Genomic DNA, 20,385 nt, shown 5'->3' on the forward strand with positions numbered 1-20,385 from the left:
TTTCTCTCTCCCTAAACCCTTGGAAATCTGCTCTCCATAAATCTAAGATGAATACTTGATTATGTTCTTCTTTTCTCTCCTTCCCTCCGTCATGGATGCCCAGATGGAGTGGTTGCATCCTCCCAAGCACCCTACCATTTCCAAACCTGCAAACTTGGTGAAAACTAGGTCCCAAACAGATCTTTTCTTTATTCATTTCTCCATATTTTGAAGGATGAAGTTGTCATTAAAGGAAGTCCAGATATTATTAACTTTTCTACCTTGTGAAGGAGAGGGAGAGCTCCAGAGGAAGAAGAGGGTAGTTGAAGTCTCTTCATTACTATTATATCATTGCTCTGGGACAAGCTTCTTAACTTGATTCCTGAATTTACCTTCATCTACTTTTTATTTCTATCCAGGCAATATGCTCCAATGACAGTGTATTTCTTTTACTGCCTGTATTGGTCTCCACCCAAAAGCTCTAATGAAGCCAGAACTCTAGTCTCTGGATTTTTTCACATCACTTATCTTTTATGTCTTCTTCTTTTTAAATTTTTTTTTTATTTTTAGGCAATTGGGGTTAAGTGACTTGCCCAGGGTCACACAGCTAGTAAGTGTCAAGTGTTTGTTCTGAGTCCAGATTTGAACTTAGGTCCTCCTGACTTCAGGGCTTGTGCTCTATCCACTGCACCACCTAGCTGCCCCTTCTTTTTCTTAAAAAACAAAAACAAAAACAAACAAAAAAGCCAAAAACAAAAAATCATTATTATGAACTTGACAGTAATATTTTTTTCCATATACAAAGGACAAAAAATAGAATTGCCTAAGAAATCATGACTCTAACATGTATCATGTGTTTTAAGTATAAATCAAATTTAACATGGTAGCACCAACAATGCCCTTCTTATCTGTGTCTCCTTCTTAACTTCTTGCTCTCCTGAGTGTTTTTTAAACCAGGAGTTCTTAGTCTTTTTTGTGTCATGGTCGCATTTAGAAAACTGGGAAAGTCTATGGACTTCTCAGAATAATGTTTTCAAATGCCTAAAATATATAGGATTATAAAATAATTGTATCTAAAAAGTTATTTCAAAGTATTTAAATATTCAAATTGAATACTTAAAATCAATATTTAAAAAATTCAATATATTTGATAAAATTCAATATTTAAAATTTGAAAATATTTTCAAAATTTTAAAAAAATTCACAGGCCCCTGACTAAAGAACTTTAGTTTTAAACTGTGCAACATTTCTCCATCCCCACCTTTTATCTAGTGTGTTCTTATGATTAAGGTATACTCATTTAGAACCAATCCTGACACATATCTTATTAAATCTTCTACTCTTTTCTTATCCTTTATCTCATTCCAGTAAATCTCAGTGATATCCATGAGATCACATTGGCCTCCTGACATTAGGATCATTTATTTGTTCACCTTGCTTGTTACCTGTACTTGATAGCTGTGTGTAGACATCTGGGGTCAAGGGTCTGGTTGCCTGCTCCTTCACTCGAATTTGTTTTTGGGATTATGGAACATTTCTACTTGGAGAGCTTGTAGGTATTCTCAATGCTTTCTACTTTGTTGGATAGATAGATACAGACAGTTTTCTCCTTTCCTTTCCTTTTTAAACATAAAGCTCCTTTAATTAGATTTAAAAGATTCCAGGCAAAGACACTTCTTCTCCTACATAAGGAACTCATTAATCAACTTGGATTTTATTTTACTTTTTGTCTGAGTAAAAAAAAGTATGTCCTTTATTTTTACATCAAATTTTTTTCCACATATAACTGCTTCACTCCCCTCCTCCCACTTGCCCTCCCCTCCCACCCAATCCCTTACCCAGTGACAGGCAAAGACATTTTTATCAGTGCTAGTTAGGTGTCTTGCATCCCTGGTCAGGAGGCAGTCACTCCTATATTTTCAGCTGTGGCCCAGAGATAAAACTTCAAACATCATATTTTTAAGTAGCTGTTCACTTCCCAAATCAGCCTTTTTTTTTTTTCTTTTGCGAAGCCCCAGCAACAATGATTAAAACATAATCTCGGCTCCTAAGGTGTTGTCAGTTTTTTTGTCCGAGACTTCAAAATCCTTAACAGTGCTTTTTTTTTTTTACAAAAAGTATATTTTGCTCTGAACTTATACACTAAAAATAATTCCCATATGCAACACAGAACACAAAAAGGATTCTACATGAAACCCACTATTTACTTTTTAAAAGTTCCTGTTTCCTTCTGAACTAATTTCAGTTATTTTCTGTGCATTTTACAAAGTATTACAGTGATTCTTTTTTTTTATTTTTGGGGGCAGTACTATTGTTCCTCTAACCTATGGCCCTCTCCTTCCTCGCTATCCACTACCCATCCATGTTAATTTAGAGAGAAAAACAATATTAACAATCTTGTAATATATGCACATACATAGTCAAGCAAAATTAATCCATACGGTGACCATGTTCAAATATACAATATATCTCTTTGCTTGTGTCCATCACCTCTCTGACAGGCTATGTGTAGCATGCCTCAATATAGGTCCTAGAGACGAGGGTGGTCATTGCATTGACCAGAGTTCTGAAACACTTCAAAGTGGCATTTCTCTACAGTGTTACTGTCCTTACATAAGTTGTTCTGGCTCTGTTCACTACACATGGCATCAGTTCATACAATCCAGGATTCTCTGAAATTGTCTCTTTCATTGTTTTAATAGCATGGCTATATTTTCATCCATGCATGTACCACAGTTTTTCAGCCATCCCTCAATTTTCTAAAAAGTAATATAATGTATTCCCTTGAATTCTAGTTCTCTGATTTTCTTCCCCCCAACCCCCAACCTTAAAAAAAAGATCTCCCATTCAGGTTCACTTTACTTGTGACTATTCTGTCCTTGGTATTATTATTGTTTTTTAATTATTAAATTTTATTTTTAATTTATGGAGTAAAACAAGCATTTCTATAACATAGTACAATGAAAAAGATGATTGCATATGAAACTGAAAATCTACCATGCATAACTTGTTGTTCCTTTCAAATATACAACAAAATTATCATGTAAAATTTCTTTTTTTTTCTTCCTTCCCTCTTGCCCTAGAGATGGCTACCATTAGACACAAATAGGCATATGCATGTATATATATATATATACATATATGTACCTATAATTATTTTATATATACCTCTATTTATTAATTCATGCTCTGGATGCAGATAGCATCTTTCTTCATATGTCCTTCATAGTTAATTTGGGTATTTATAATAGTCAAAATAGCTTGTTTATTCAAAGTTGCTCTTAAAATATTTTTTTTTTTTGCTTTTTGGTGAGGCAATCAGGGTTAAATGACTTGCCCAGGGTCACACAGCTGGTAAGTGTTATGTGTCTGAGACCAGATTTGAACTCAGGTCCTCCTGCCTCCAATGCCAGTGCTCTATCCACTGGGCCACCTAGCTGCCCCTTCTTAAAACAATGTTGCTGTTACTGTGTACAATGTTCTCTTGGTTCTGCTCATTTTGCTCTCCATTATTTCATGCAAGTCTTTCCATGTTTTTCCAAGATCATTGAGTTCATCACTTCCTATTGCATTGTAGCATTCCATCACAATTGTATACCACAACTTGTTCAGCCATTCCCCAGTTGATGGGCATCCCTGCAATTACTAGTTCTTTGCCACCACAAAGAGAGCTACTGTATAAATTTTAGAATGTATAGGTTCTTTCCCTTTTTTTCCTAATTATTCTCCCTTATACTTTTTCTCTCCCTCTCTGCTCCCCTACACCACCCCTCCTTGTTTCCCTGTTCTTTGATCTATTTCTACAATAAACTGCTCACACACCCATTTTCAACCTTACTTTTCCTGGTTCAGTAAATTTAGAGTGAGGCACATTTTATACCCACTCTCAATATCCTAACCTTCATGTTTATATACTCTTCTTTCCATGCAACCCAAATTATGAGAAAAAGCAAGGTCTATCCATTTCTTCCTCTTTTCTGCCCTAGTGTATTCTTCCTTGTACTGTCCCGTTTGGGTTGGTTGTTCAGTTGTTTCAGTCATGTCTGACTCTTCGTGGTTCCATTTGAGGTTTTCTAGGCAAAGATACCGGAGTGATTTACTATTTCCTTCCCCAGTACTTTTTATAGATGAGGAAATTGAGGCAAAAACAGGGTTAAGTGACTTGCCCAGGGTCACACAGCTAGTAAGTATCTGAGGCCAGATTTGAACTCAGGAAGATGAGTCTTCCTGACTCCAGGCTGGGCACTCTGTGCACTATGGCGCCACCTAGCTGCCCTTCCACAACTTAGGTATAGTTTATTACCACTTTCTCTTCCTTAAAATTCTTTCCTCAAGAATGTTTATTTCAATTTTTTTTTAATCTTTCGCTTCATTTATTTTAGATATGCAGTCATGGGGAAAATTCATTTTTTACTTTGATTCTGTGCTTGTAGTTGTTAAAAAGTTAGGTTAGCAATAACTTTTGATACTGGGTTATGTTTTCTTTGATTTACTCATCGCTCTAACTTTAGATTGTGAATTAGAGATTTTGTACCCAGGGCAGTCCTTTCTCAGGCACTTACTAGCTGTGTGATCCTGAGCAAGTCATTGAACCTTTGCTTCTATTTCCTCATCTGTAAAATGGGGATAATAATAACACCTACCTCACAGAGCTTTTGTTAGGAACAAATAAGATAATATTTGAAAAGTGCTTTGCAAATCTTAAATCACTATATAAATGCTAGCTCTTATGGACCAGAAGTCTCCCGGCCCTGATGAAGCATAGGGACTAATTAACGCCCATGGATTTGATCTTAATTTCAGAGTATAATGGGGTTATGCCCAGACCACCTAAGATAGAGATACCTATGTTGTAGACACCTAGAACATGCTTTTAGGAGAAGACATTCTCTCTTGCCCTACTATGGAACAGCCTCTTTCTATTGACTGCATCATCGGTAATGGGCTGCATCATTATAACTAAGAGAGTCATTCCCTTTCCAGCCCTGACTGGGCTGAAGGTGTTGTTCACCCACATCATGGGCACCATATACTAAACTGGATGTGGATTCTCTATCAGTATCTTTTTATGTTCCTCGACCCCAAGAAATAGGCTTGGGGTTTTGATCTGTTTTGTATGTACTTTTTATTTCTAGGCACAGGCCATGGAATCACTGAACCCCTGAACTCAAGCTATAATCACTTGGAGTTAGGCCTAATTAAAGGCCTGAAGTTGTTACCAGCTCATCAAGGAAACCCTGAGAAGCCAGGGTACTGGGATTTTGAACTTGGTGAGATCATGCTATGTAGGAACTGAGTTAAGCTGTGAACCCAATTGCTCTCTCCTCCCCAAACTGAGGGGGTGAGGAGAGATTATACCTCCAGGTGTTGAGGGAATGTGTGTATGTTTTTTTCTTGCTATACTTTTGAAGTAAATATTTTGTCATAAAAGCTAATCTGACTGGTAAGTGGCTAAATGGAACTGGAGTCCTGAAGTCTCCCTAAAATTGAAGGAGTATAATCTATGCAGGATGAGCCAATATCAGAGATTAAGTTTCCCTCCTATCCCCTTAAATACACCAGGCAGGAGTGGAATATAACATATCTGGCCTTTAGTGGGAGCCAGGGTAGTCACTATTACAAAAGGAATATCTTAGAATGTTTCTGAAAAGACATCTGTTCCACACTATCATTGTGGCCAGGAGGACCAAGCAGTAATACAGACTCTTAGTCACTCATTCTATGACTAATGCTGGCTTACTGCCAGTGGTGGGATCAGAATAATATCCAGTACTCATTCTTCAAGTCAACTTTGATACATGTTCTGAATTGTTACTTGGAGAAGTACAATCTTGCATAACACTTCCTTAGACTAACTTTGGTAACTCCTCATTCATTTCCAAAACCACACAGTCCTCAATGAATACTTTGTCATGCCCTTATGCTAACTTCTAAGCTCTATTATAATTTAAACCTTGATTAGTTATGAAATGACACAAACTGAAGTGAGCAGAAGCCAGAGAACAATCCATGCAACGATAGCAACATTTGAAAGAAAAATGACTTTGAAAGCCTGGAAATCTCTTCAATACAATGACCAACCATGTTTCCAGAGGACTTATAATGAAGCAAGTTACTTACCTCCTGATGGAGAGGTGATGGACATAAGATGCAGAAAAGGATATACATTTTTTTTTTTGTGAGGCAATCGGGGTTAAGTGACTTGCCCAAGGTCACACAGCTAGTATGTGACAAGTGTTTGGTCTGAGGCCAGATTTGAACTCAGGTCCTCCTGACTTCAGGTCCGGTGCTCTATCCACTGAGCCACCTAGCTGCCCAAGGATATACATTTTTGAACATAATCAGTGTATGGATTTGTTTTGCTTGAATAAGTTTGTATGTTACACTGGATTATTTATCTTATTTCCAGTTTTAAAATTAGTGTTCAGAAGGGAGATCATTTAACAATAATGATGTTCATGTTCAATCATTTTTCAGGTTCTTTGTGAACCCATTTGGGGTTTTCTTGATAAAGATACAGAAGTATTTTGTCATTTCCTTCTCTAGCTCATTTTATAGATGAGGGATACCGAGGCAAACAGGGTGAAGTGACTTGCCCAGAGTCGCATAACCAGTAAGTACATGAATTTCAGGCCTGGTGCTCTATCCATTGTGCCACCTAGCTGCCCAAAACAGTGAGGCAAAAGTACAAAACCCCAAAAAGGCCAGATCTCTAAGTTCACAATTTCCTTGCACACAATTTCCTCCACCCAACTCTTAGAACCTGTTCTGATTTATTATTAAGGTATTGACAATGACAACAGCTTCATATATTATCCTTTTGACCTTTTATTTATTTTAATACTTAAAGGATCTTTAATTTCATTGGCATGGGGGTACTTTGTTCACTGACAAGAGATACCACTCTCACTATAACTTAATAGGTGGTCTTGGAGAGATGCTATGGTCAAAAAAGTCTACTATCCTGCACCCAACCTGGTAATGAGCTTCTTTGAACTCCAGGCTTTGTCTGGTTCTTAAACAAATATCTTTATCATCTTCATTCTTGTTATTTCCCTAAATGTACAATATGGTTCAGCCATAAGAGCCTACTCTCTATTTCTTTTGTAAGATGCCTCATCTCCTTGCACTGACTGTTTCCCATACCTGGAAGCCTCACTCCTCACCTTGATCTCTTAAAATTCCTTTGTACCTTCACTTGTCAGCTCTTGAGGTGGAGGCAGGAGAGGGAATGCCCAAGTTCAAGGAATAATTAATTAGCAGACCTAGATTGAGTGAAGGAAAAGTAAGGTGAAATAACCTTGAAACCTTGAAAAAAAAAAACCTTGAAACCTAGGCTTTTGCCTGATTGTGAAAGGCTTTTTTTTTTTTTAGGGGGGAATTTATTTTTTAAAATTCTGAACTTCATAAACATCTAATTAAACTTGCATTTCCTTACACTTAGTAGAACAAAGAGGATTACACATGAAGTTGAGAATCTATATTATGTAAAGCTTACTACCATATATATATACAAACACAAATATATATTAAATTTAACACATATTTTTCAAAGCTGTACTTGATGGTGATTATATCTAACTTTCTTTCTGTTCTACCATGTGCTTAAGAATGTTTCAATGTCTCTCCCCCTTATTTGTTTCTTATTTTGCTTACCCTATCTTTCTGCCATCACTCCTAGCTACTTCACTCTCACCTTAGGGATATGCTCATTTGAAAAGAAAAAGAAAAACAAAATTTTTGTAACAAACATACATGATGAGTAAGACAATCTCCTGCCTTGGGAATATGGCTGTGTCCAAAAATATATGTCTTATTCTGTATCTTCAGTTCATTACCTCTCTGTCAGGAGGTGTCTAATATACTTCATCATTGGTCCTCTGGAATAATAGTTGCTTACTACATTATTTAGAATTTTTAAGTTTTTCAAAATTGTTTTTATTTACAATGTTGTTACTGTTTTATAAATTATTCTCTAGCACCTGTTCGTTTCACTTTGCATCAGTTCATATAATTCTCAGTTTTTTTCTCCTGAAACTGCTCATTTCTTCATTTCTTATTGTGAAATAATATTTCACTACACTCATATAACATATTTTGTTCAGCCATTTCACAACTGATTGACACTCACTTTGTTTCCAATACTTTGTTATAACAAAAGAGTAGATGTAAACATTTTGGTACATGTGGGTGTTTTAATTTTTTCTTTAATCTCCTTGGGGATATAGGTTGTATCACTGGGTCAGAAGTTTTGTACATTTTAGTAACTTTTTGGGCATTGTTTGAAATCGCATTTATGAAGGGGCTTTAAATGCCAAGCAGATGTTTGTATTTATTTTAGGAAGATTCTTGACCTAATGTCTGTTAACTTGTTTCAGAAAGTTTTTTTGATAATTATATTTCGCTATAATTGTTTTCCTTTGTAATCCTATGGAGCTTATTAATACATTTAAAAACACTATTCTGAGAAGGGGTCCATAGATTTCATGATACTGACAAAGAAGTCCATTACATAAAAAAAAGCTTAAGAACCTCACTTCTGGAGGCAATAAGAAGTCATTGAAGGTTCTGCAGTAATTTAATGACATAGATTGGGTTTTCAGAAGACTATTTTTTAATTAAGAAAATTTTATTTTCTGTCCCTCCCAGATTCCCATACTATTTAAAAAACAAACTAACACCTCTTGTAGCAAACATGCATAGTCGAACAAACAAATTCTTGCATTGGCCATGTCCAAAAACATGTTTCATTCTCTATCTTTATTTTATCACCTCTCTGTCAGGTGGTGATTAGCATGCTTCATCATTGTTCCTCTGGAATCATGCTTGGTCATTATGTTGATTAGAGTTCCTAAGTCTTTCAAAGTTGTTTATATTTTCAACGTTGTTATTGTATAAATTGTTCTCCTATCTCTGTCCATTCTATATCAGTGAATACAAGGATTCCAAGGTTTCTCTAAAACTCTCTTTCATCATTTCTTACGAGATAGGAGTATTGATATACCATAATTTGTTTAACTATTTCACAAAAGTTGGAGACCCCTTTGGTTTGCAGTTATTTGACACTATAAAACAAGTTTCCACAAATATTTTTGTATATTTGCACCCTTAGAAAGATTATTTTGCCAGCTGTGTCGATAATGTTTTGCATAGAAGAGAGCCTGGGAGCAGAGAGTTCTTTCTGAAGGCTGTTGAAATAGTCCAGACAAGATATGATCAGGGCCTGAACTTGGATAGTGGCTGAGTGGAGAAAAGAACATGGATGTGAGATATGCTGTGAAGGTAGAATTCATAAGAGTTGGCAACTGATTGGATATGGGGGGGAGGTGAAGGAAAGTGAAGAGTCAAGCCTGACTCTGGGATTGCAAGCCTGTTCGATGGTGGTACCCCAGAAAAAGAAGTGTTTGGAGTAGGGAAAAAGTTGAGGGGTAGATAAGTTAATGAGTTCCATTTTGGGCATGTTGAATTTGAGCTGTTTATAGGCCACCTAGTTGGAGATATCCAAAGGGAAGCTGCCAAAGCAAGATTGTAGTTCAAGAGAGAGACACTAGGTCTTCTGGATACATAGATTTGGAAACCATCTTTATAAAGATATTTGAACCCTTGGGTGCTAATGGCATGAATCAGTAGAGAAAGAAGAGAAGATCCAGGAAAGAGTCTTGGGGGACACCCACATTTGGGGAGTGGTATGTAGGCAATCATAATAAAAGAGACTGAGAAGGCGTGGCCAGGAATGTAGGAGGAGAATGAGGTAAAAGACAGAGTCAGGAAAATCTAGCAAGGAGAGAGAATCCAAGTCATGGATTTAAACAGAGAAAAATAAAAGAAAGTTAAGCAGACAGGGAATAAATAAAAACAAACCTCAATCTCCTTGCCTCTCCTTTCTTCACTTAGGTGCTAATGGTGGATCTTGGCACACTGAAGACTGAAGTATAATTTCCTACATTTCAAGAACAACAACAACAAAAACAAACCACAACAGATTCAGGTTACTAGGTTTGGAGGTAGGTGAAATGCAGGACAAAACCTATTTGAGGATGATGTAAAATTCAGAGTTGGGGACACTGGATTGGAGTAGAGGAGGCAAAGGGAGAAGCCGTAGGGATTATCTTTTTTTCTGCTCTTTCTTTTCCTCTTGACAATACTAGTTTTGATGTTGTCTGTCCTGTCAGCATTAGTTCTTGGGTGAAGTGAAAAATGGGAAACTAAATGGTGATGTGGAAGGGAGGTTGTCCTAGATAATAAGTGGTCGAGGGGGAAACAGAAGAAATTAAAAAGTAAAGTTCTAAGCAAGGATGCATGTGTAGAGGAAAGGAAAGGCTTATAAGGAAGAGAAATTCCTATAGCCACTTAGCTGTTCCAGATAATTATGACCTTGTCAAGTACATATAAGCTATGGCACCTAGCATTGGGGCAAATATATTAATACAGTGAATAGAGTGCCAGGCCTGAAGTCAGAAGACTCATCTTCATGAGTTCAAATCTGGCCTCAGACACTTACTACCTGTGTGACCCTGGCAAATCACTTCACCCTGCTTACCTCAGTTTCTTCATCTGTAAAATGAGCTGGAGAAAGAAATGGCAAACCACTCTAACATCTTTGCCAAGAAGACCGCAAATGGGATCATGAAAAATGACTGACCAACAAAATGCCACCTATTACACTGTTAGGTATATGGTGGGCACTTAATAGATTGATTCTATATAATGATAACTTTTGTGAGTTTATTGAATTTAGTATAATCATAAGACCATAGGTTTAGAGCCAAGAGGGATTATATAGATCATGGAGTTTAACCCCCTCATCTTACAGATGAGGAATTTGGGGCCCAGAGATGTTAGTGACTTGCCCAATGTCACATAGCTAGTAAGTAGCAGAAGCAACATTTGGACCCAGATCTTTGGATACTAAACCCAAAGATCTACCATAAAAGTCAAATATTCTTCTCCATGGTCCATGTGTATAACCATACTGTAACAAAATATTTTTCATGCCTTGTGCTGTTATGTTAACCTTGCATAACAAGAAGCACTAATTCACTTCTGTTTGATTCAAAGGCATAGAATCTATTTACCAGAAATACCAAGTTACGTTTCTGTAATTTTGGTATTTCCCATGTTAATTTATCTAGAAATTGCCTTTCATTTTCGTGGGGTGAAAGTCATGTAATAATAGTTTCTTGAACCCTTGCCCAGAATCCAGGGTCCACCCATGTTTCCTATTTCCTTTTTCTATTTGTGGAAGCATTCCTATTGAGGTTAGTGGCTTTGACTTGTGTCATGAACTGATGCAATCCTAGTTCTTTTGTGTAGCTGGCACGTACTACTGGTTCTGTTCATCCTCCCACATCCAGATTGTTGATACTATTTGGGCATTCCAAAATCAGAGGATTTAAGACTTTGAACTCATTAAGAATTGGAAGAGACCACTTACTCTAAATGGTCTTGGCTTTATAGAAGAGGAAACTGATACCCAGGAGTATTATAAGGTACCCAAGGCCATACAGCTAGTTAATGTCAGAGCTGGGTCCTTATTTCTGGGCTAGGCTTAACAGAACAACTTGATTTGGATCAAATATCATATAGACGATGAGGGTAGGAGCCAGTATCTTACAAACCATAGGCACCATAGACCTAGGAAGGACAGTCACTCACAGAGGGGCATCGTTCATCCATATGGGTACCCACATTAGGGGACACCTCTTTCTTACATACAAAAGACATAATTGGCTTTTCTGACCAAGATGGCATGAATAATGGCAGTCTACCCAACTCTCATATACCTGTTTTAGAAAAAAGACAGAATAATGATAAAACTATGTAGTGAGAAAGTGTAGTAAGAATGATTTCTTCCACTCCAGGACTGCACAAGAAGTCATCCAGAAGGCTACAGATGATAAGAAAGGGGGCTGCAAGCAAAAGCCATGCTAGCACAGCAAACAAGTCCAGCCTCTCAGTGAGATGGGCCAGAAACATATGTAGCCTGCAATCTTCTGTCCGATGGTGACAAGAGTGGAGAGATCCTAGAGAAAAACCCAGTATGATTGGAAAGACACAGGGTACTTGGAAAACACCAGTGTAAGGTCTTGGTAGCTCTGAAGAGTGGCCATAATTAGAGAGCATAGAAGTGCTCAGGCCAGGATACCCCAAGAGTCCAGGGGCTTTGAGGCACTTAAAACTCTGTCCTGAGAAGTCATAGAACCTGAAGACAGAATGTCATGAACTTTGTAGATGTGGGAGCAAGGAGGGGGTGGCACTAACCTTAAGAGGTATAAGTCAGTACAAGAACTCAAGGAACCCAGGGGACCCAGGGATCAACCACACCACCCACAAGAAGAGCAGGGGAAGAGCCCAGCCCTGGCACAAAGTTTAACTTTAGGAACTGAAGCTGCATACATAAGCAAAACAACATGCTGACCAGTATAAAAATTATTGTAGATCTAAAGATCTCTCAGGGGAACAAATGACTCTGTAATGGTAACTGGTGACTCTAAGGGGGGAAATAAAGGATTTTCCAGAAGAACTATGTGAATACTCAAAAGAACTAAAGCAAGAGGTGTCCATGATTTAGTAAGAAATATTAGAACAAAATCAAAAGATAGTTTTTGCCAAGCAATTGGGGTTAAGTGACTTGCCCAGAGTCACACAGCTATTAAGTGTCAAAGGTCAGATTTGAACTCAGGTCCTCCTGACTCCAAGGCCAGAGTTCTATCCACTGCATCACCTAACTTCCCCTAAAAGATGGAAAAAATAGGAGGAACATATGCCATCTCATATTTAAAAAATTTACCTGGAAAACAGGTTAAGGAGAGATAATTTAAGAAGCATTGAACTCCCTGGAAAATGTGACTTAACAAAAATCCTGCACACAATATCTCAGGAAATCATAAATAAAGCTTTCCTAAATCTTTTAGAATCAGAAGGCAAAGTAAAGATAGAAAGAGTTCTTGAATAACCATTAGAAATAAATGCCCAAAAGAAATCTCAACGATACCATAGTCAAAATTCAGTACCTCCACGTTAAAGAAAAAAATGCATTCAAGTGCCAGTGAACCGCAGGTTGAATCACACAATACTTGGCAGCTTCTATTTTAAATAACAGTAGATCTTGTAATAAAATATTCCAAAAGGTAAAAGGTAGAGTCTTACAAATAAGCAGATACTAGTATAATCCTACAGGTGAAAAATAGATCTTTAATCCATTAGAAGACTTTAAAGCAATCCTCATGAAAAGATGAGAGCTGAGTGGGAACTTTGAAATATTAATACAAAAGGCCAGAGAAACTTAGGAAGGTAAATTTTTTTGAGCAATTGGAAAGAGCTCTATGATGAAGTGGTGATAACTTTCTAATAGGAGAAGAAACAAGTGAACCTTCTGAACCTTAATGTCTTTAAAGGGTATTGAGAGAGTTAAATAGCAAAAGCAGAAATACTTGAGAGAAGGATGGGTTGGTTTTGTTCTGAGGGTTTGGAGAGAGCAAAGAGAAAGGAGGATAAAAGCAAGAATGCCCAATTGTAGAAAGGGGCGGAACTAGCCATTTCTCGTAATTAGAGTGCATGAGAAGAAAACAGTATAGAAACATGGAGAAAAGGATTATGGGAGTGTGCATCAAAAGAACCCCACTCTTACCTGAAATCAACAAGGTGGATTGATCTTGGCATTGTGCCCTTCATACAGAATTGGTGCTATCTTCCAGCTGGCCCTCAAAACTAATCTGCCTCCCTGTGGCAGCTGCTCATGAGTGGTCACCTGCCTGCAACTGTGTGCTCTGCTTATGATGACTTCTTTTTCTATCCTATTCCCTTTCTTTTCCTTCTCTCTTCCATGTCTTCCACCAACAAACCCCTTTATTAAAAGCATTTGGGGCAAGCTTGGGAGTTGGGCACTGTCAGTCCAGTGATTCAGTTACATGTTCAGTTTGTGTTATATTACATATTCAGTTATATTACATGTTATAGTGCACATTCAGTTTATTTTACATTGTTTTTATTGTTGTTATTTATATCGCTGTCATTCCTGTTTCCACACATATACTTCTATAAATTTCCCCCAACTAGAAGAACCGTAACACTTCTTTGTATCATTATATAACCCTCCCTGTTTTATTCTTTTTCTCCTGAACTTCCCTGAGGATGGGAATCCTGTCTTATGCTTTTGGCTATCTCTCACAGAATCATTTATGTGGAGGTGCCCTACAAATTTTTGTTGATTTACTAATTTTTTTGTATGAATACCTAGAAACTCAGACCCCAAATCCACAAAGTGGTAATCCATGCAGAGAAAATGCCCATTACAGTCATCGGTGGGGTTTACTCTACTCTCTTTAAAGGTAGCTAGACATCACAGTGGATAGAACGTTAGAGCCAGGGTCAGGAAGACCCAAGTTCATAACATTGCCTAAGGCTTGCACTAGTAGTGTGTCTCTGAGCAAATATCCGAGCCTCTCTAAGCTTCGATTTCCTCATCTATAAAATGAGGATAATGATAGCACCTACTTCATGGGGTTGTGAGATCAAATGTAAAATGTTTTAGATACCCAAAGCCCATCTGTATGGGACTCTCTCCTTGCTGCTGGAGATCAAATTCTAGCAATTGTTTATTAGTCTCTGACTTAGGTATGCTTGGCTTACACGGGTCCATTAATATGTTTTCCCCCCATTTTTAAAATTCTGAAATTAACAAATATCAACTAAAATAAACATTTTCATTTACAATGTAGAAGAGAGGTTTGTAGATGAAACTGTAAATCTATTATGTGCAGCTTACTTTTCTTTAAAAATGTATAACAAATTCAAGATGTTACTTTCAAAGTTGTTTTACTTTGTGATACTTTCTGGCCTTCCTTTTGCTTCTCTACTGTGCATTTCAAAAATATTTTTCAATGACTCCCATTTTTTCCTTCCTTCTTTCCTTCCTTCCTTCCTTCCTTCCTTCCTTCCTTCCTTCCTTCCTTCCTTCCTTCCTTCCTTCCTTCCTTCCTTCCTTCCTTTCTTTCTTTCCTTACCTCTAGCTCTCCTCTCCCTCCCTTTACACTATCCCCATAACCAATTAAGAAAAAAGAGAAGCAAAACTTTTGTTTAAAAAATGTAAAAAAAACCCAATAAAATTAGTACTTCCACAAACATATTAGAATAGAAAGAGAGGATTGTACATGAAACTACAGAACTCCATTTTGTATAGCTTGCTTTTCTTTTCAAAATATGTGGTAATTTTAATTTAACCTGTAGGTTTCAAAACTGTCCTTGTCCATGCTTCTTTCTGGCCTTCTTTCTGTTATCTTCTCTGAATTAAAAAAGCAAAAACAAAAAACAAAGATGCTCAACAATCTGCTTTACTTTCTTTTTCTTTTTTTGATACTCTTCTACTTCCATAACCCTCCCACTCTTCCCTAATACTGAAATAAAACAGAAAAAAAAACAAAGCCCTTGTAACAAATATGCATAGCCAAGAAATTCCTGTATTGACTGAGTCTGAAAATGTATTCTATATCTCTCATTTGTCACCTTTCTGTGGAAGTGTTCTTCATCATGTCTTTCAGAACTGTGATTGGTTAATGCATTGATCAGAGTGCTCAAATCTTTCTAAGCTATTTTCCTTTATAATGTTATCATAGAGATTCTTCTCCTTGTTCTGCTTATTTCACTTTGTATTGGTTCATACAAATCTTTCCAAGTTTCTCTGAAATCATCTATTTTGTCATTTCTTACAGTGCAATTGTATTCCATTACGTTTGTTTACATTACTTTGTTTAGTCAATTGATGGACAACTCCCTAGTTTTCATTTCTTTGCTATTACAAAAAGATCTGCTACAAATATTTTTGTACATATGAGTCTTTTTATTCTTTCTTTGATAACTGCCTATGCATATTCTTAGGTCTCTTATATAGGAATGAGTAGCTCAGAACATCTACTCCAGTCACAGGATATATTTTTGCTTTCCCAATGGCACCATTTCCTCCATACCCATTCCTCCTTGGTTTCCTGCTGAGTAAGGTTGACACTTGCTATAGAAAGATAGAAAATCCATGGAACTATATCTTTTTCTATACAGGGCTTGGGAAGATATGGATATAGAAATGGAAGCCAATAGGCTGGACCATTCCAAAGAAGAAAATAAAGAGGAGTTGTAATAGCTGGAGGTGTTCTCTGTACTTGACTACCTCCACCCTCTGGAGCTGCTATCCTTGATCTTAGATTCCAGTTCCTTCCTGCCCCGCTCCAGCCCCCTCACCCCAATCCTTGGAGCTCTTGCACCAAGGCCAGGGGCAACCTCTACTAGTAATATGAAACCAAGAGATTTTTTCCTTTTGGGGAAAGGTGTAGAGAAAGGATAGTTCTGACTTCTGCTATTTTGTTTGAGGTGGGTTCATGATATTTTAAATTGGTGCTCAGAATACATCTTCCCATAAGTATTTATGGTTATATTAAATTATAATTATAAGTAAATAAAATAATGTACAATATTATACAATATTATAATGGTAGTAACAATTATACTACCAGAGCAGTATGACATCATTTACAATGAGCTAGTCTCAGAGTCAGGAAGACCTGAGTTCAAATCTCGCCTCTGATACATATTTGTTATGTGCCTCTGAGCAAGTGATTTAACTTCTTAAGTGGCTCAGGCAGCTAGAGAAGGTGCATTCTTAAATTGGTAGAGGGAGTTTCCTCACCTGGGAGTTCCAGATGAAATTACTATCTACAAAGCACTTTCCTTTACAACAACCCTGTATATTAAATTATTTAGAATTAAAAGGAATTTTGGAGTTTATTCAGTTTTAAACCTTCATTTGACAAACAAGGAAACTGAGGCTTACAGAGATAAAGTGGTTTCCTTAAGGTCATACAATTACTTAAGTGGCAGAACTGGAACCCCACTCCAAATATAGGCAGGGAACACACAGGGAGGACCCCATATGTAAGGTGTCTCTGGTGCCAAAGGCAGCTATGCATCTCCCCAGGCTTCCAGCTTTTGGTTTAGCTGGAGTTCCTAGCCAGGGCGTTATCTCTTTCTGATGGGTGTAGGAGTGGGGAGATAATCTGTCCTTTAGTTTAAAATGGTGAAGCATTTCTTACTATAGTTGTCTTTTTTAATAAATAAATAAAAATTAAAAAAATTTAAAGTAATTTAAAAAGTATGCAATATATCCTTTCATTTTGAATAATTTAGCATTGGTTCACAAGATTTTTATATATATTTTTGAATTCTTTGTCATTAAACTATACCTTTGTCATTTTGGATAATAAGTCTACAATCCATTTTTTCAAGTCTCTTCTTGATTATAGTCCATAGGCTTTCTTTTTTTCTTTTTAACTAAATTTTATTTTACTTTCAGATTCCAATTGTTTTCCTACTTCCTTAAGTGGCTTCTCCCCAATTGAGAAAGCAAGAAAAACAAAACCCTGTCACAAATTTATATTGTCTAGAAAAAACAAATTCTTTAATTGGTCATGTGAAAAAAAACTTGCAATTTGTACCCTGAGTCCATCACTTCTCTATTGAGATATGGATAGCACCATAAGTTTTCTTTTATAGTTCTTTTAGAAAGAAGAAGATCTAACACACCCAGTCAATGGAAAAGCCTTTTCTGCCTCCTCCTCCCAATAAGGAGTGGTCTGTCTGTTTTTTTGAGCCTCAGATAGAATAGGATTTCCTATTTAGAAGGAGATGCTTTGTTCCAGGACAAAGTCTGTGGAGATATGTCTAGTTTATGAGCCTCCTTAAGAATAATTTTTTTAAAAAAATTCTATTTCCTGATCACTAAAGCCTGAATCTCTGCTAGAGACCTCTCTGTAACTTAGAATAAAAAAAGTCTATGTAACTTGGTGTTTATTTTTTGACTGGAATCCCTGTGGCCTTAAATTCATTCCAAGGGAATTCTGTCACAAAAACCTCAGAGATCTGTGTGCACAGAACACTTGTAGTTTTTTTGTTTTTTTGGGGGGTGGGGGAACAACCCAGTGTTCTTTGCTTCTGCAATACAAACAGATCTAAGCAGCATGAAAGTTTAGCCTTGGGGTAAGACTATGGTATATCTCCTGCCTTTTATCGCTGTTCAGTAGTTTCAGTTATGTCCAACTCTTCATTTGGGGTTTTCTTGGCAAAGATACTAGAGTAGTTTGCCATTTCCTTCTCCAGTTCATTTTACAGATGAGGAAACTGAGGCAAACAAGGTGAAGTGACTTGCCCAGAGTCACACAGCTAGTAAGTGTCTGAGGCAGGATTTGAACTCAGGAAAATGAGACTTCCTAACTCTAGGCCAGGCACTTTATCTACTGCACCATCTAGTTGCTCCCGTCCCCTGCCTAACCATTACCATATCCATGGATTTGCCTAGGTTTTGAATCTATCATATATTATCATCATCAACATCATCACCACCACCATAAGGAAGGATCTCTTGTCACCTTTTCTTTTTTTTTCTTACCGCATTAACTGTGACCATTTTTGATTTATGTGACTGGATTTTCTCCCTAGTTTTTTCTCACCTTTAGTACAAAGACAAAAAATTTGCAAGGAATCAGGGTGAAAAATATCACATAGATGGCAGCTGGAAGCAAACTTCCATTTCACCTCCCTTAGGTTCCCATGAGATGGCAAAAATAAAAATTAAACAAAAACAAACAAAAACTTCACCATTTTGGTCATTCAGGCTGTCTTTCCTCAGAATGCTGAGCAATTGCAAAGATTGCAAAATGCAACCATGCACACACAGGCATCCTCGATACAACCCCCTCAGTATCTAGGAAAGTGTGCTCAGCAAATCTCATATCTTGAGAGGCCATTTAAGAGGAGATTAAAAAAAAAGTTTGAAGCAAAAAGAGAAGCAAAACTCAGAGGGTTCAACCCTGTCAGAATTCTAGAATTTATAAGCAATGTATTTTGAAAGGAGACACAGAATCCCAGGATCAGGAACCAGCCAAAATGACCAGTGGAGTGCTGTGTTTCTGGATGGTTATCGAGCTCTGTCTGAGTAAGTGTTCTGAGGTTTGTTCAGGAAAGTTCCCCAGAGGGTGATTCACTAGTATGCACCTTATGCTTCTGATGGATTGTTGAAATCACTGACACATCTCTCAGTGAAGAATCAAGTGGTGCCCCTCTTTTTATTATGGGTCCTCTCCTGTTTTTTTTAGACTGGGGGTCTTCCAGCTGCTGGCTTGGGAATTTGTGGGAGGGGCTCATGTTGGAGGTAACAAAATTTAAAAGGAAACACATGCAGGGGGTGACATAAAATGGAAAGCAGAAAATACTTTAGTAGGTGTTGTTAGCTTGGCCACAGTCACTGGGATGTTTATTCTGATCTAAGCTCCTATCAGTCTTAGCTCCATTCCTGCCTGCTGTTAAGTCAGAGGACATTTGCTGAGGTAGAGAAGCTTCAGGGGATATTTCTTTTTTTCCACTTTATATTTTATGGTTTTTGGTTGTGCATAAAGGACAACATTTAGCATAGAGGAAAGAACACTGACGTAAGTGTTTAAAGATAAGGATTCTAGTCCAGGGTCTAAGAGATTGGTATAGGGATACAGCTGTTGGTCTGAATGGTACAGGTGAAGCAACAGCACATTGGATTTAGAGCCAGAAGACCTAGGCCCAAATCCTAATTCTTTAAATTATTATTTGTATGACCTGGGGCAAGTAACTTCCATTTTGGGGACTTCAGTTTCCTTATCTGGGAAAAATAAGAAGCTTGGACTAGATTGCATCTAAGATCATTCCAACTCTCACAGTCTGTGATTCCAATTTTATGTATTAAACTAAGTTAGCAAATAACTTTGGCTTTTTTTTTTTTGGCAGGGTAATGAAAAAGCAATTGAACTGGGTGGGTTCAACAGATCTAAGAGTTTGACCTGGCTCCGTCATTATGACCTTGGTCAAATCACTTGTTAATAGGCAAAGTCACAAGTTGAAATAATTCTCAAACACATTATAAGTATTATGGAGTCGGTATGGCCTAGAGGGAAGTGTACTAGTTATAGAGTCAGAAGACATAGCCCTGAATTCTAACTTTATTCCTTAGGAGTTGTGTGATCTTAGGCAAATCATTTTACCTCTTCAGGACTTGGTTTAATGAACTATAAATGAGAAGGTTGGAATAGATGATCTCTTAGATCCCTTCCAGGTCTAATTCTGTGATTTGTAGCTACCATTCCAAAAGCTTATTATTTTCAGGGGCATGTTTAAAGTTTATTAAAAAATACTTGTAAAAAAATTCACATATTTTGTTTTTAAATCACCTTCATTTTCAAATATGTCCCACTTGTCCCTACTATTCAGAGAGCCATATCACGTAACAAAGAATTTTAAAAAGAGGAGGATACGTTTTGTTGTTGTTGTTGTATATACATATCATAGCTATGGGTGAAGCTAACAAAGCATACCTATCTTATTTTCTGATTTACT

General features: G+C 37.1%; 1 protein-coding gene across 1 annotated transcript in view; it reads left to right on the forward strand.

The window, feature by feature from the left end:
* Window positions 1-18,807: 18,807 nt before the first annotated feature.
* The window catches only part of LOC114027704 (T-cell immunoglobulin and mucin domain-containing protein 4-like), a 36,080-nt gene continuing 34,502 nt past the window's right edge, over window positions 18,808-20,385 (forward strand). Inside the window, exon 1 of the mRNA XM_027841782.1 lies at window positions 18,808-18,958. Within this exon, the coding sequence (XP_027697583.1) occupies window positions 18,910-18,958 (49 nt within the window). The 5' untranslated portion in view covers window positions 18,808-18,909. The remainder of the gene's footprint in view (window positions 18,959-20,385) is intronic.

Source organism: Vombatus ursinus, unplaced genomic scaffold (assembly GCF_900497805.2).
Source record: "Vombatus ursinus unplaced genomic scaffold, bare-nosed wombat genome assembly UNPS02014863.1, whole genome shotgun sequence".
Lineage (NCBI taxonomy): Eukaryota > Metazoa > Chordata > Mammalia > Diprotodontia > Vombatidae > Vombatus > Vombatus ursinus.